We start from the raw sequence: 15479 nt of genomic DNA, 5'->3' as shown, positions 1-15479 counted from the left end.
CGAGTAAATTCGTTGAAAAAAAATATGATCGGTCAACAGGCGATGTTCAGAATACCAACAGAAAACTCCGAGACAGCCACAAAAATTAGCTTCATGATAGCAGAAGCCATTGCCAAGCGAAGCAAACCCCTATCAGACGGAGAATTTGTCAAGAAATGCTTGGAGATGTTTGCATCGGTAGCGTGTCCGGAGCAAGAAGCATTAGTTAAAAATATAAGCTTGTCACATCAAACCATAGCAAGAAGAATTGATGACATGACCAAAAATATTGAATCGTCTTTAAAAACGCAATTGAAGAAATGTGTTTTTTACAGTTTCGCACTCGACGAAAGTACTGATGTATCAGATACTGCACAGTTGGCAGTTTTTGTAAGAGGGGTAACAGAAGACTATACCGTGATCGAGGAATTGCTTGATTTGCGTTCAATGAAAGATACAACCACCGGAAAAGATATCTACGAAGAAGTAAAGAGTTGCATAGAAAAATATGAACTACGAATCGAAAATCTTTGCGGATTGACTACAGACGGTGCGCCAGCAATGACAGGAAGAACAAGTGGTTTTGCAGCTTTAATGCGCAAGAACGTCACACATACAATCATACAGCATCATTGTATTATTCATCAAGAACAGCTGTTTGCAAAAGTACTTGAATTGAAACACGTGATGGATAAAGTAGTGCAGACAGTTAATTTTATACGTGCAAGAGGACTGAATCACAGACAGTTCCAGGCTTTTCTGTCTGATGTCGGTTCAGATCACGAAGATATCGTGTACTTCAGTAGCGTTCGCTGGCTCAGTATAGCATCCACACTTAAACGATTCTATTCGTTGCTCGACGAAGTAAAGATTTTTCTTGAAAACAAAGGTCAAGAAATTGATTTCCTAACTGATGAGCAGTGGTTGGCTGATCTGGCCTTCCTGGTTGACATTACTAAGTACCTCTCTGATCTTAACTTAAAACTGCAAGGAAAAGATCAATTATGCACGCAGTTTTATGAACACATTCAAGCTTTCACAAATAAGCTCATATTGTTAGAAAAACAACTGGAACAAAAACAGTTGGTTCATTGGGAGACTCTATCTGCCAGAAATCAAGAAATGTTGGACTTAGCCAAGTACGTGTCATTGTTGCAAAGATTGAGGAATGAGTTTGAAGATAGATTCGTAGACTTCAAATTACAAATTCCTAACATGAAAGTGTTCCAAAATCCGTTTGAAATTGAAATTGATGGTGCTGTGCTGAACTTACAGATGGAATTGATTGAACTGCAAAGTGACTCTCTTCTAAAAACGGCATATCAAAGTTGCCTTCCGAACGGATTAATTGAGTTTTATAAAAAATATATTAATCGGAACCAATACCCAAACCTTACCAAATTAGCTCTTCAAAAAATATCTTTATTTGGTAGTACATATATTTGCGAGCAGCTTTTTTCTCGCATGAAATATAATAAATCGAAAACGAGATCATCTTTATCAGACAATCATCTGACAGGCATTCTGCGCATAGCTACTTCTAAAATACCAGCTGACATAGATACACTGTGCAAACAGAAAGAATGTCAAACATCTCATTAGTAATAAGGTTTTTAGAGTGATAAGTAAAACTAAGGTTTTCCTCCTTAATAACGTAGGGACGTAGACAATATTCTTGTATATTTTTATTAACTGTTGTTTTTTTGTTAAATATTTCATTGACTTCAATTTTTTATTGATTGATTTTCTTTTGTGTGTATATAAAAAATACCTAGGTATTTGAAATAAAGATATCCAACTTATTTACTTTTTTTTTCTAGGTACTTATATTATAAGTACCTACTTCCTATTTAACCTACTTATCTACTTAAGTTACTGTTTTTTACTAAAAAAAGGTAGTTTATCTTTCAATACTTGCTGCCCATACTTAAAGTATCACTTTTTTGCAATGTAATAGCAAAAAAAGCAAAAAATAAAGACTACCGAAATTTGACGATTTTTACCTAAAAAAATCTACCGCAATTTGATGGATTCTACCTGAAAATTAGCAGCAGCCTACCGAAATTTTGTCCAAGACCTTTGGCAACACTGCGCACATCCATCCATCCAATAGTCAGTCGGCCCGCTACAGTTACAAAATTACAAATCCAGCCCTCCACAAAATTATGTTGGACAGGCCTGACTTAGAGCAACTCAACTATAGCATCTCTTCATGAAAATATAACTTCGGATCTACTGACTATAAAGACCTGGTCTGACTCTAATTTACTCTCTTTTAACGTAGATAAAACAGTAGAATTATCCTATAAAGGAGCTCTTCAACCTTTGCCTCTTAATAACAGCCAGATCAGTACCGTTGATTCTGTAAAATTTCTTGGTATTTTTTTAGACAGCAACCTCAAATGGTCCCCTCATATCGATTCGTTAAAGAACGAATTCGATAAGAGCTCTTCGATATTCTTTCTTTTCCTGGCGATTTTCTATTGCTTTATTTCCGTAATGCTTCCTGTATCTCTGGGTCTTCAATGTTTATTTCTTCGTTTGTTTTCATTTCAGGTGTTGGTGTTTCATTATCGTCACCTTTAGCAAATATAGATTAAGATTCTATCCAAGTTTCCTTCTGAATGCGTTTCGTTTTTATTAGTTCGTTTATCTATTTCCTTTGTCCTCTGATCATTCTTTATATTTTCTTTTTGTTCTGTAGAAATCATGTTCCATCTCTATTGAGAAGCTCTCTGAGTTTTCCCTTTTTATTTATCAGACTAAAGTGTTCGTTTCGTTTATAATTCGTTTCGTAATTTCGTTTATTATGATCCGTTTATAGTGGTTGTAAGCCTATTGTGTCTGTTTTGTTTTATCTTTTCACATTTTATCTTCACTTCCTCTTTAACCATGGGATTTTCATTTTTGATATATCAATATTAGTTACTTTCCTCTCTCCAAGTGATTGTGTTGCGGCGTTAATTATGTTACTTTTGAGTTATTCCCAGCTTTCCTCGATTTTATTGTTTCCTAATATTCCATTCGCAGCAATCTTCTCAGATATTCTTTTTCTGTATAAAGTAAAACAAATGTTTCGGATATTAGAAATTAAATTTACCTTACAAATTCCTGATGTCTTATCAATAGCAGCAATTATGGTCTTCATACAAGGACAGTGTCTTACTACAGTAACATTTGTTTCCATTAGAACATCAGAATATGATGCTGGTCCAGATAACTAAAAGAAAATATCCAAATTAGTTTTTGAACATGTTATTAGCAATCGGAGAATATTTTGTACTTTCAATAATTAAATTTTCTACTTTGATTAAATTTGTTAAGGGCATAGGCGGAAAATGTCGCTGTAATGTGTTTTAGATGCACTTTTTTTTCAAATCCTGAGAAAATTAATAAGGATTTTTGAAACATTTAAACGCAGAATTAAAGATTGCATTATTACCGAGGGCTAACATTCCCTGAAAATTTATATAATGTTTAGTTTAATAAGTTACAGGGGTGAAAAACAAAAGATAAAATTAAGTGTGATTTTAATTTCAAATGTCTCATTCCAAGAAACTTCTTTCTTATTCTATGGGACTTTCGGAACTTGGTAATAATGTAGTTGTTCAATCTCTGTTTAAATTTTTCAAAAATGTTTATTAGTTTTCTCGGGATTAGAAAAAATGGATGCATTTAAAACACTTTGGAGCGACATTTTGCGCCTATGCCCTTAAGAAATCAAAATACAGGGTGGCTGGACGAAATCGAAATAAAGAATTTACTAGGAATTACGACAAAATTTTTGAAAAACCCAGCGATAGGTAAATTTTTTATTATAGGGGGACATATTTGTACGTTACTTTGAATTATTTTTACTTTCACCCCCAACCCATGGTAAGAATCATCCCAACATTTTTTATTAGTCAAAAAAGATATCGTTTGAAAGCCCTTGGGACTCCATGTTCATAAGTTTTTCAATGTTTTAGTACGGTCCCATACCTTATTTAATTTATTTAACAAGAGTTTTAAATTTCTTCTCCTTTCTCACAATCCTTAGTGCCCTTCAGGGCGTCGGATGTAGGGTTCTGCGTCTTATCCATTTCTTCTGTGCACTTCTATTGGTGGCCAGATTCTTCATGTGTCTTATAGTCATGTCTCTCTTTTCACCTTATATTCCTACATCATGGATTTGGTCCATCACTGTCTTCCTCGGTCTGCCCTATCTTCTTTTTTTTCCTATTTTGGCTTCATGGAGCTTCTTTGTTAGTCTATTTTGTTCCATTCGCTCTATGTGGCCGAACCAATTGTTCGTTTCCGACCTCCTCATTATCGGTGCTAGCTCCAGTTTTCTCCTTATATTATCTTCATTTCTAAATCTTTCAAATTTAGTAACTCCAGCTATTCTTCTCATAATATATGTCACCTCGGTCGCTTTATTATTGATTCACGTTTCTTTTGCACAATCCGTATACTCTGAGTTTAGTTTTTTATCTACATATTTATGGTTTCCCAAAAATTGTATTATTTAATAAGTAATACACGTTAGTAGTTCTTCAGTTTATTACTTCCTTTCATGTCCGTGTCCGTGTCCGTGTTCCTGAATAATCAGGAAAAGTAACATAAGCACACAGGAAACGATTTTTAAAAATGGCCACCAATGTATTGCATTCGCAGATGATCTAACATTATTATCGACAAGTAAGAAAGAGCTAACAAAATTAATGAGCAATATAATAAAACAAGCCAAACCTTTTGGTCTTCTCATAAATAAGGAAAAGAGAAAATACATGATAATGGGAGAAACAGATAAAGAAAATGAAGACAATTTCACATTGGAGATAGAAGGAGAAAATGTATGCGCATTTAAAAGAGTTTCAGAATTTACATACCTGGGTGTAAAAGTAGATGAAAAGGGACATGGGGAAGGGGAAATAAAAGCAAGAATAGCAAAAGCAAACAAAAAGTATGGAGCATTGCGTCCATTAATGAAATCCAAAGATGTGTCAAGAAAAACAAAAATAAGAATCTACAAAACAGTTATCAGACCTACAGCTACATATGCATGTGAAACATGGGTGCTTAAAAAATCAGAAATAGACCTTTTAGAAAGATGGGAGAGGAAAATACAACGAGCAATATATGGAGGCGTGAAAATAGACGGTCAATGGAGAAGAAGAAATAATAAGGAACTTGAAGAACTATATAATGAACCAAAAATAACGACGGCAATCAAAGCACAGAGAATCCGATACTTAGGACACATAGAAAGAATGGGAAAGGCGAGAATGCCAAAAATGGTTCTATTACGTAAGCCAATACAAAAAAGAAGAATAGGAAGACCAAGAAGGAGATGGAAGGACAGCGTATATGAAGACTTAAAACAAAGTAATATTGTAAACTGGAAAGAAAAAGCTTTGGACAGAAAACAATGGAAGGAAGTGGTGAAGAAATGTATGGAAAGACTATAATGTTAAGTGTAGTATTAAGTGTTTTATACAAACAAAAATGTAATATTGTATATATTATAGTAGTATAGGATATAGCATTATATATAAATATGTAATAGTAATTGTAAGGAAAAATTAAATCTTTCAGCCCTAGGCCTTCACGGCCTGTTGAGCTTAATAAATAATAAATTCATGTCCGTGTTTCTATTAACTGTTATTCTATTTTCCAAATATTCAAAAGTAGATACCTACTTAGTGGAGTCACTGAAGGTGGATATGAGCTATTACCTCCGATTTCGTTGAACCTCCATCGATTTGCATGAAAATTGCTGAGTGGTTAGAGGATATCTCAAGGAACAAAATAGACATGGTGCCAACTTGCGCTTTTACCCTGGGGGTGGATGCCACCCCTTCTCGAGGGTGAAAATTATTTTATTAAAAATAACCCCACAATTCGATAGAAGGACAAATTTCAAGCAAAACTTGTTATATAAAGTTATTAAAATAAATCAAAACTTTTTGAGTTATTAAAGAACAAAGATTTTAATTTTTCTTGAGAAAATGCAAGCTTTTTACCAATTTTTCATCAATAACTCAAAAAGTGTAAGTTTTTACAAAAAACTTATTATTATCAAAATTGAAGCTAATAAAAAATGAAATAAACCTCTTACTGCAAAAATCATTTAATGTTAACTAAAAGTGAGTTATAGGTAATTGAATATATACTTTTTTCGGCGAATAAAAAACTAAGTATTCAGGCTGAAATAACGGGAAACTGATTCATTTTATAACATAAACCTATTAAACATTTGTCAAAGTACTTAAAAATATCTATTAAATGAGCCCCCGAACATGTTGATAGCGTTAAAATTGATGATCCAATTTTTTTTCAAAATTCATCTTTTAAAAATTTTTCCAAAAAATGTTATTGTTTTTTTTAATAACTCCATTCGTGTTTACGATATCAGGTTCATCTAAAAACTTTTTAAAAGTTAATTCCAAGTGCTATTTAAGTACGTTGAACCTAATCTTTTAAACCCCTTACTTTTTAAAAATAAAAGGTTATATGACCCCGGTTGCATGGTTCCCGCAGCAAAATTTAAGATTTAAACGTTTCTATCTCGGTTATTTTTTACCCTATAGAAATAGTAAAACAGGTAAAATATTTAGCATAGAAAAAACTAAAATTGGGTTATATATAATTTTTTACGTATATTGAGTATTTTTGGAGTTATTATCAAAAGAACATGAGAATTACAATAATTTTAAAAACTATGATTTTTTTAATTATATCTCTTTTTTTAATATGCATTCTAAACCGGTCAAAATTATCAAAAACCGTACTTATGCTAATATAAAGAAGTCTTTGTAAGGATTACTATACATTTTAATTTTTGTGGAAATGGCGTATGTTTTATTTTTCACTTTTTCCTAAAAAATTCAAAACGGTTCTTTTATTTTCATTATAACTTGCTTAATTTTAAAGCTATTACCTTGTTCTGAAGCTCATTTGATAGGTATTCCGAAGTAATTTAGCAAATGTTTAGCAGGAATATTTTATACATTGCATCGTTTTCCCGTTATTAAAGCTTGAGTACTTAAATTTGAGTACTCTTCGAAAAAGATACACATTCAATTGCCAATAACTCACTTCGAACTAACATTAGTTTAGTTCTTTATGTCAGAAATGTATTCAATTTTTATTATCTTCAATTTCAGTAATAATAATTTTTTTGTAAAAGCTTATAGTTTTTGATTTATACGTGAAAAACCGATTTAAAGCATGCGTTTTTTTACGAAAAAATAAAATCTTTGGTCTTTAATAACTCAAAAAGTATTGATTTATTTTAAAAACTTTATATAACAAATTTTGCTTATAATTTGTCCCTATATCGACCTATGGTATCATTTTTAATAAAATAATTTTCACCCACGAGAAGGGGTGGCATCCACCCCCAGGGTGAAAGCGCAAGTTGGCATCATGTCACCTTTGTTCCTTGAGGTATCCTCTAATTACTCACCAATTTTCATGAAAATCGATTGAGGTTCAACGAAATCGTAGGTGAAAACCTTCAGTGACTGCACTAACTTGTTGTATTACTTGTTCCTTTACTTTTATATTTGTATTCCTTTCATTTTTCTCATCTTCATTTATTATCATAAGTTTTTTATTGAGATTCGTTTCCATCTTTAAGTTGTGCATCTCTTTCGGCTAAATGTCTAGTTTTTGCATGTTTTTACTGGTAGGTGTTCTAAGACCAGTAATAGAAATTCGCAATTCATAAAATCGGTTTAGCTCTGGAAGATAAAAATTAGCGTACTTACCAGTTTTCGTTTTTCTAAATTGTAGGGTCGCGGTCGTGGAGGCATCTAAAAAAAAAACTAAATATAAGATACCATCTTCAAACAGCTGTAGCTCCCTGAGGAACATTTTCAGCCTAGGTGAATTGGGTTAAATTGTGTTAAAATTATCTGACGAATCTCTGGTGTTTCTTTGTCATAATATAATGTTGTATATGGTAGGGGAGCAAAGTATGCTAAATGTGCAGTCACTCGAGCGTTATGGGGACCTATTGGGTTGTGAAGATTAGGTTCTAAACCAAAAAAAGTGCAGTAAAGTTTTCCATTTTAATGGGGATTATATTAAAAGTTACTTATTTTTACGTAAGGAATCCAAATCTGCAATAAAAAATGGGGGCTTATATTTAAGATTTTAAAATAACCCTGCACCCCACCACCGTGGGGGTCGTGTTTGGTGCTATTCGATAGAGTTTTCAAAAATATTGAATACGTGTATTTTTCAGTTTTTAGATCTGATGTTCATTTCGCGAAATATCGTGGGATTCGTATTTAAAATATTAAATTTACCCCCCACTCTCCGTGGGAAGTCGTGTTTGGTATCATTCGATAGATTTTTGAAAAATATTGAGCACGTATTTTTTAGTTTTTTAATCTATCATTCATTTTGCGAAATATTCGCTTTTTCTCGTGAAACTTTGGGACTCACCCATTTCCTTACGCCCCGCTCAAATCGTCAGATTTTTGAAATATATGCTTCTTCTCATCACCATTTTTCAGTGTGTCACAAATGATAGAAAAAAAGGTAAGTCCGTGATAATATACATTTTAGTGACATGACATTTTAGTTAAATCTGACAGTTGTCACATTTTAATTGCAATTTGGCACAAAAACAAATCAATATTGTTTATTGCATTTATAAAATGGTATCTTCTTTGATTTGTATAGTCTTATAAATTGTATAGATTATATTCGTAGATATATTATATAATTTGTAAATAATTTGTTTTCGATTATAGCGGCGTCTATTGTCAACTAGAATAAATGTTATAAATGATGTCACCGACAAAATGTAATCACCGACGTGCGTTTTTTTCTGTCACATGCAATTTAATGCATTAGAAAGAAATCGAAAAACTGTGATGCACTGAAAGATCCTCATGAGAAAAAGCATACACTGTTTTACATGTACTTAACTTACCTTATCTTATGTAATCTGACGATTTCGGGTTTTCTTCTAAGAATAGTTTTTTTTCAGCCTCCCCCCCTAAACGAACTCCTCTGCATTAAGAGCCAATGTATGGTAGTGGTACATTTTCAGGGTAGAAAGTTTCTCCGCATGTAATAATCTGACGCGCTCGAGTAACTGCAAAAATCCTCGCTTGGCTCCCCTGCCAATACTAATATAATGAGACAAGTAAATAAACAAAGGAAATAATTTGTAATTTTTTGCTTTGCATCACTTAATTTACAACACGATAATTTACCTTTGTGAATCCCCAGCCTGCAACTGTAAGTTGTGTACCTACTCGTATCTCAGCATCTTGATCTGGTAAACTGATTGGCTGAATCTTGTCAGAGAAAGTCACTTTTTCTGCTAACTAAAATTCGTTAAAAATAAAAGTTATGTTCCAAATATATTACATTTTAAAAATTAAGAAATAAAATTGCACTTTAACTGACCCCACACACTATTTATATACTGGATAGTGAATCGTAAATGGGTCATAGGAAACTCGATGAAAAATTCTAAACTGTGGAATTCCTGGTTCTCTAGGTCGAATTATTTTACGTCCAAACCCAAACCTTACCTCTAATCACTCATGAGAAATTATTTGTAGAAGACTAAAATCTGTATTTTAAAACTGTACTACGAATTCCAGCATATTCCAAAATTTTGCCAGAATATAATACATTTTCCAGAGAACTACTATTTGTCCAACCGTCAGAGATTTGACTTCTAAAAATAATACAAACAAGTTGAATTTTGACAATATCAATTTTGGGATCCCAAAAAGATGCAAAAAGTTTGCCATTCCTAGCTTCGAGCTTCCTCTAAAATTCCTCTTATAGGAAGGGGGAACAGAAAATATTTATTATCCTTCGGATGACCAAGGGGGTAAATTTTGACCCCAATTGTTGTTTTTGTTTAATAAATTTAGAAATATTTTAAATTTTCACTATTTTTTTATTTGATTTTAATATCATTCTTGATACACTCATACTTATTTAGTAAAAAAAAAAAATTCGTATATTTTACGAAAAAAAAAATATTTTATGAATTTGGGGTCAAAGATGAACTCCTTTGGCCTTTCATGTTCCAATTTTATATTAAGTAAATACCGTCCATTATGTGGAATTGTTTGTAAGAAAAATTATTCCAATATTGAAAAAAATTGTTTGTTAAACCTGTGGTAACGTAAATTAGTGTACCTAGGTACCTATATTTTAAAATTTCTTTAGTTCTCAGTTCAGAATGATGATTCCTGTTTTTGTTCAATTGTAATTAAAATGTTTTACTAATGTTTATTTATTATTTATTGATACTACACTAACATTAAAATTACGAATACATTATTTTATTTCTTAAAACAACTTAATTTTTTTGTCAATTCTCATTTTTGACTGGGAGTCATTTTTGATCTCCGTTGGTCATCCGTGTAACAAAAAAAGATTGGTCATCGGAAGGTTAACCAAGAATTGTACGCCGTAGAAAAAAAGGATTCCAACAACGAAAATATAGCTGAGAATTTAAACAAAAAAATTTGTTAACACTTTATATGTAGAATGAACCGTTCTTTCAGAAACAACGCTTGAAACCACTGGCAATATTTATCGTCAGATACGCGCGCGAAATCAATTTTTTAAATAAAATAAAATAAAGTAAAAATACTGGATAGAAGAAGATAGAATACAATATTCTGAAGTGAATTTGTGAGCCGGCATTACAATTATATTATAGGTTCCTATTTTTTTTAGTAAACTTTAACTGCTTCTCAATATCTGGAATTTCTTTATGATTATCTGGTGCCACAGCTGAATCAGGATTTTCAAATTAGAATGTTTTGAGATTCCAATACGATGAGACTCTCCTATGACTGTCTCCTAAAGTACGAAATTACAACACCAGAAAATCAGGCTTAACATACCTACCTAGAAAACCCGAAGGGATCATTTTGGCCCCAAGTTCTTAAATCAATAAAAACTCAGTTTAAAGAAATTATGTCAACTCTAGACGATCGAATCTGAGTTTAGTTTTTAGTTTCATTGTTTAACATATTCGCTGCCTATCAAAACAGCATACAGTTTACAGTTTTTGACATTTGTCACAAATTGCCTTGTTACAGCCGAGGCACTGATTGGAAGTATGATTTCCTTTACAAAATATTCAACTAACATTTTTTTCGTTTTTGTATAGTAACGTTGCTAATTGTTGGTAGAACCGGTGTTGCTGGGTGTAGTACCAGATTTCGGGAGGTAACGTACGGAGCCCATAATTCTTCACACAGCCGAAGAATAAACTTACGAAAACTGAGTGTACTTTCAGCTATTTCTTTGTTAATAATCCATGCATTTATTGCTCAAGAGTATGATCAAACACGTGCAGACGTGTAGACGTGCATAGGCCATGCATCGTCTTGAAGCAACTTTTGTAGTATAAAGATGCGCCATTTTATCCTTTACACCAACCCCATATTTGGTTTGTTTATAAAAATTAGCTGTTTCAGGAAGTATCCAGTATCCACTGATTGATGTAGGGAGTTCAACAAAATCACATTTTTATCACTCTTCCCTTGGTATTCAGTAAGTGTTATTTTTTCGTCGCTCTGTAATGTAAGGGTAAAATACAATTTTCTATTTTCACATCTTACGCTTAGAAAATCTGTTGCGACTTAAAGTACACACAAGATTTTTTGATATCTTTGGTAGTGCCTTGGCAAATTTCAACGAAGTGAAGTAGTTACCTGTCGTAACAGTTTTGTCCTTCCCCAGTTGATTTTCCATTATCCGCAAAACAACGTGTTCATCAGCAATTTTATCTTTATTACGTAGATGATCAGTACCAGTAAAAGTGTAACCATTTACAATAAGCAAGCAACAAACATACATACATATAATTTTACCCATCCGACAGGAATTTGAAAGAAAGACTCGTCGAATTTTCGAAAAACGAAAAACTTACACAGGGCCAATTTGGCCCCTTCAGACTTCTATGGTAGATTGGTTAGAAAAACCATTTATAAAATTTAGTACAGAATAATTTTTTGGTTAAATAAGACTTTATCAGTAGAAAAAACTAAATGTATAGTGATAAGTAAAGTACCGCGTAGATGCAAGCTAGAAATAGACGGCAAAATTGTAGAACAAATAATGAAGTTTAATTACCTATTAGTAGAGATCACTAGTGACAGGAATATAAGAACAGATACCACAACACAAGCAACAAAAGCGGCAAAAGTGGTTACCTCCGTGAAACCATATGGAGAACCAAATATCTTACCACGGAAAGCAAAATAAAAGTATACAAGACAACAGATGTTGACAAGTTTTCAGATGTTACCTTCTCCTCAAGGGAAGACGCCACTCCGTTTTTTAGGGTGGATCCTTACTATATGTGTGTGTTACGTTGTTTGGGTCCAGCTAGTGATAACTATTAATTATTTGTTTCAAAAAACAAAATCGCAATATAAGTAAAAGTGGACGATGAATTAACTGACCCAATTGAAGCCGGCAATGGGATAAGACAGGGGGATTCCTTGCAAAAAACAACTTTAAATAATCTACTATGCGGAGGATACAGTACTAATCTCTTAAAGTGAAGATGATTTACCATGTATGCTGCACCAATTCAACATAATCGCCAGAAAATTTAACATGTTAATTTCCTCACAAAAGACAAAATGCATGGTTATAATAGCAGATCCAATAAGATGTAAATTGGAGCTGGAAGGTCAGATAATAGAAAAAGTGACGGAGTTCAAATACCTAGGCATCACACTGTCTAGCTACTGAAGGTTCGAAACAGAAGTGGAAGATCAATTGAATAGAGCAAACAGAGCCGCAGATTGCCTGAATGACACAATATGGAGAAACACAAATATCGGAAAAGAAGTGAAAGGCATAATTTACAAAACAGTCATCAGACCAATAATGACATAAGCGGCAGAAATTCGACCAGACGCAGAGAGGACAAGAAGTTTGCTCAAAACAGCGGAGATGAAAACCCTTCGATGGTAAGAAAAAAATCGATGGTAAGAATCTATGGGACAGAGCTAGAAGTACAGATATACGACGGAGATGCAAGGTGTGTAACATTAATAACTGGGTAAGAAATAGAAGAATAGAATGGAATGACCACATAAGCCGAATGACAACAAATAGGATAGTCAGGACAGCGAGAGACGGTTCCCCAATAGGAAGACGATTAGTGGGAAGACCACGAAAACGATGGAACGACAAGTTACTAGAGGCACATTAAAAAAAAACAGACAGAATCATGTCTATACGAAAAGAGGAAGAGAAGAAGAAAAAACGAAATATGATCTCCTTAACTGGCCTGAAGATAGGACAGATAATGTAAGTCCCGAAACCGGTCGCCATTTTCTAAGATCAAAATAAGAACATATTTTTAGTATTGACCTTTTTTATTACCAAATTGTATAATGGACTCACACTTGCAACCGTTTTATCATTTATTATAAGTCAATTGTATTAATCAAACAGCAGTTTTGGTTAACCCTGTAGAAAGAAATATTCAAATTATTTCATCATTACAAAGGTGATGAGGAGACCTTTCAAATGACATGTTCATGACATCGCCTTATATTTGAAAAATTCTTCGATTATGTCACTACGCCAACACTGATGAAACAATGTATAACACATAATAGCAATTATGTGGCCATTCAAAAATTAACATTAACGTGTTATTGTTTTTTAAAGTCGCGTGATTCCAAAAAAAAAAAATTTGTTCCATATATTTTCTTACTGCAGAAATATGTCTTTTTCACAATAAGACATGACATGTTTCGATTTTGTTGAGAATTTATGTGACACTTGCTGAGTGCCGACAGAAGTGAGTACTTCATAGATTCGATTATATTCGGTTAGATTCAATTCGATTCCATTCATATAGTTTAATTTTATTAACCCAGGATGGGTAGAGCCGTAAGAAAAATCTAACATTTTATCTCTGTCAGGATATAATTTCAATATTAAACCAGTATAGAATAACATATTAATTTTTGATTTACTTTGTGTTTAATAAATATATGAGCTGTAATAGAAAGTAAATAAGGTTTAGCCAACATTTCTTTCCTTATATTGGTCGCAAGACTAAAATCTAAATAACAATAATTGCTAAATATACAAAATATAATAATACCTACTTTAACTAATGCTATATCATAGTCGAAAATCCTCTGTGGTCTGAATTTCTCATGTACTTCTACAATGTCTAATTTTATGGTAGTATTTGCACTAGTCAGATTAGATGTTCCAGCAATGACTGAGACTGGATATCTGAAAAAAATAATATTTAAAAATATTAAGAGCAAACAGTAGCTATCAACAGGTAGCGAAAACACGTTCCAAGATTGCGGCTCTAATTTTGAATATTTTTTCGAGATATTTGCCACACGTATTCGTAATATAATAAAGAATGGCGGTACAGAGCCCAATTTGAAAAATATATTAATATGTGGAAATTACTCTGTAATTAAATAAAATATTAAAAAAACGAGCCTGTACCGCCATTAATAAGAACAAAAAAATACACTTTCTTCAAATAAACTTTTTCATCCGATGCCTAGATTTTGTGTCATTTTGGAACTACTAATGAAACAAAAATTTTTAGTAGTTCCAAAATGACACTAAATCTAGGTATCGGATAAAAAATTTATTTGAAGAAAGTGTATTTTTTTGTTCTTCTTAATGGCGGTACAGGCTCGTTTTTTTAATATTGTATTTAATTAAAGAGTAATTTCCACATATTAATATATTTTTCAAATTGGGCTCTGTAACGCCATTCTTTATTATATTACAAATACGTGTGCCAAATATCTCGAAAAAATATTCAAAATTACAGCCGCAATCTTGGAACCCGTTTTTGCTACCTGTTGATCGCTACTGTTTACTCTTAAGAGTAAACAGTAGCGCGTCATCAATATTTTTTTTTCGAATGTTCTGCGAACCTTAGAATATAAAATAAACTAGGAAAAAGGTTGCAAATGGCGATCAGCTGTCAGATTTGCTTTCTATCTCCAGTGACGTACCTTTGAAAGAGGGAAGAAAAGAAATTCTTAAGGATTTGGTTACATCTTTGATGTTAAACAAACGGCTATAGATCAAGACAAAATACGTATTAATATAATATTTTGTTGAAAAGTCAGTTAAACATTTTACTATACTAACAACTTCAGTTAACTGATTGCTTATAGAGGAGCTTTACCAGATGGTACGCCTATGAACCCAGCTGATCCAATACACAAACACCTTTTTCCTCGTTGACAAAAACTTATGAGTCATCCACAGACGTTCAAAATGACCGATTCGGCTAGAAATTTAAGGTGTTGTTGATATATGACAGACTCCTTCCTGTTTATTTTATATTCTACGCTGCGAACTTTCAACAGTGTGTCGGTAATACAACAGTGACAGTGACATAATACCCACTATAAAAAACAATAATTATTATACTTATAGGCGCGCTAAATATCGCCAAGTCAGTCACGTTCGATTTCTTGTTAAAGAAAATCGATTTTTAGTAGTTC

General features: G+C 32.7%; 1 protein-coding gene across 3 annotated transcripts in view; it reads right to left on the bottom strand.

The window, feature by feature from the left end:
• LOC114331664 (trypsin 5G1) overlaps positions 1-15479 on the bottom strand; it is a 75586-nt gene that overhangs the window by 3825 nt on the left and 56282 nt on the right. For 2 of the 3 annotated variants that reach the window (XM_050652696.1, XM_050652695.1), the window contains exons 3-6: positions 14097-14229; positions 9195-9308; positions 7734-7778; positions 3080-3199 (exon numbers count right to left, since the gene is read on the bottom strand). In XM_050652696.1, the coding sequence (XP_050508653.1) occupies positions 3080-3199; positions 7734-7778; positions 9195-9308; positions 14097-14229 (412 nt within the window). Of the gene's footprint in view, positions 1-3079; positions 3200-7733; positions 7779-9194; positions 9309-14092; positions 14230-15479 lie in introns of all 3 variants that reach the window. The other variant, XM_050652698.1, reaches the window with a different exon arrangement.

The sequence above is a fragment of the Diabrotica virgifera genome, chromosome 6 (genome assembly GCF_917563875.1).
Source record: "Diabrotica virgifera virgifera chromosome 6, PGI_DIABVI_V3a".
Lineage (NCBI taxonomy): Eukaryota > Metazoa > Arthropoda > Insecta > Coleoptera > Chrysomelidae > Diabrotica > Diabrotica virgifera.
This window is presented reverse-complemented; position numbering and strand designations above follow the sequence as displayed.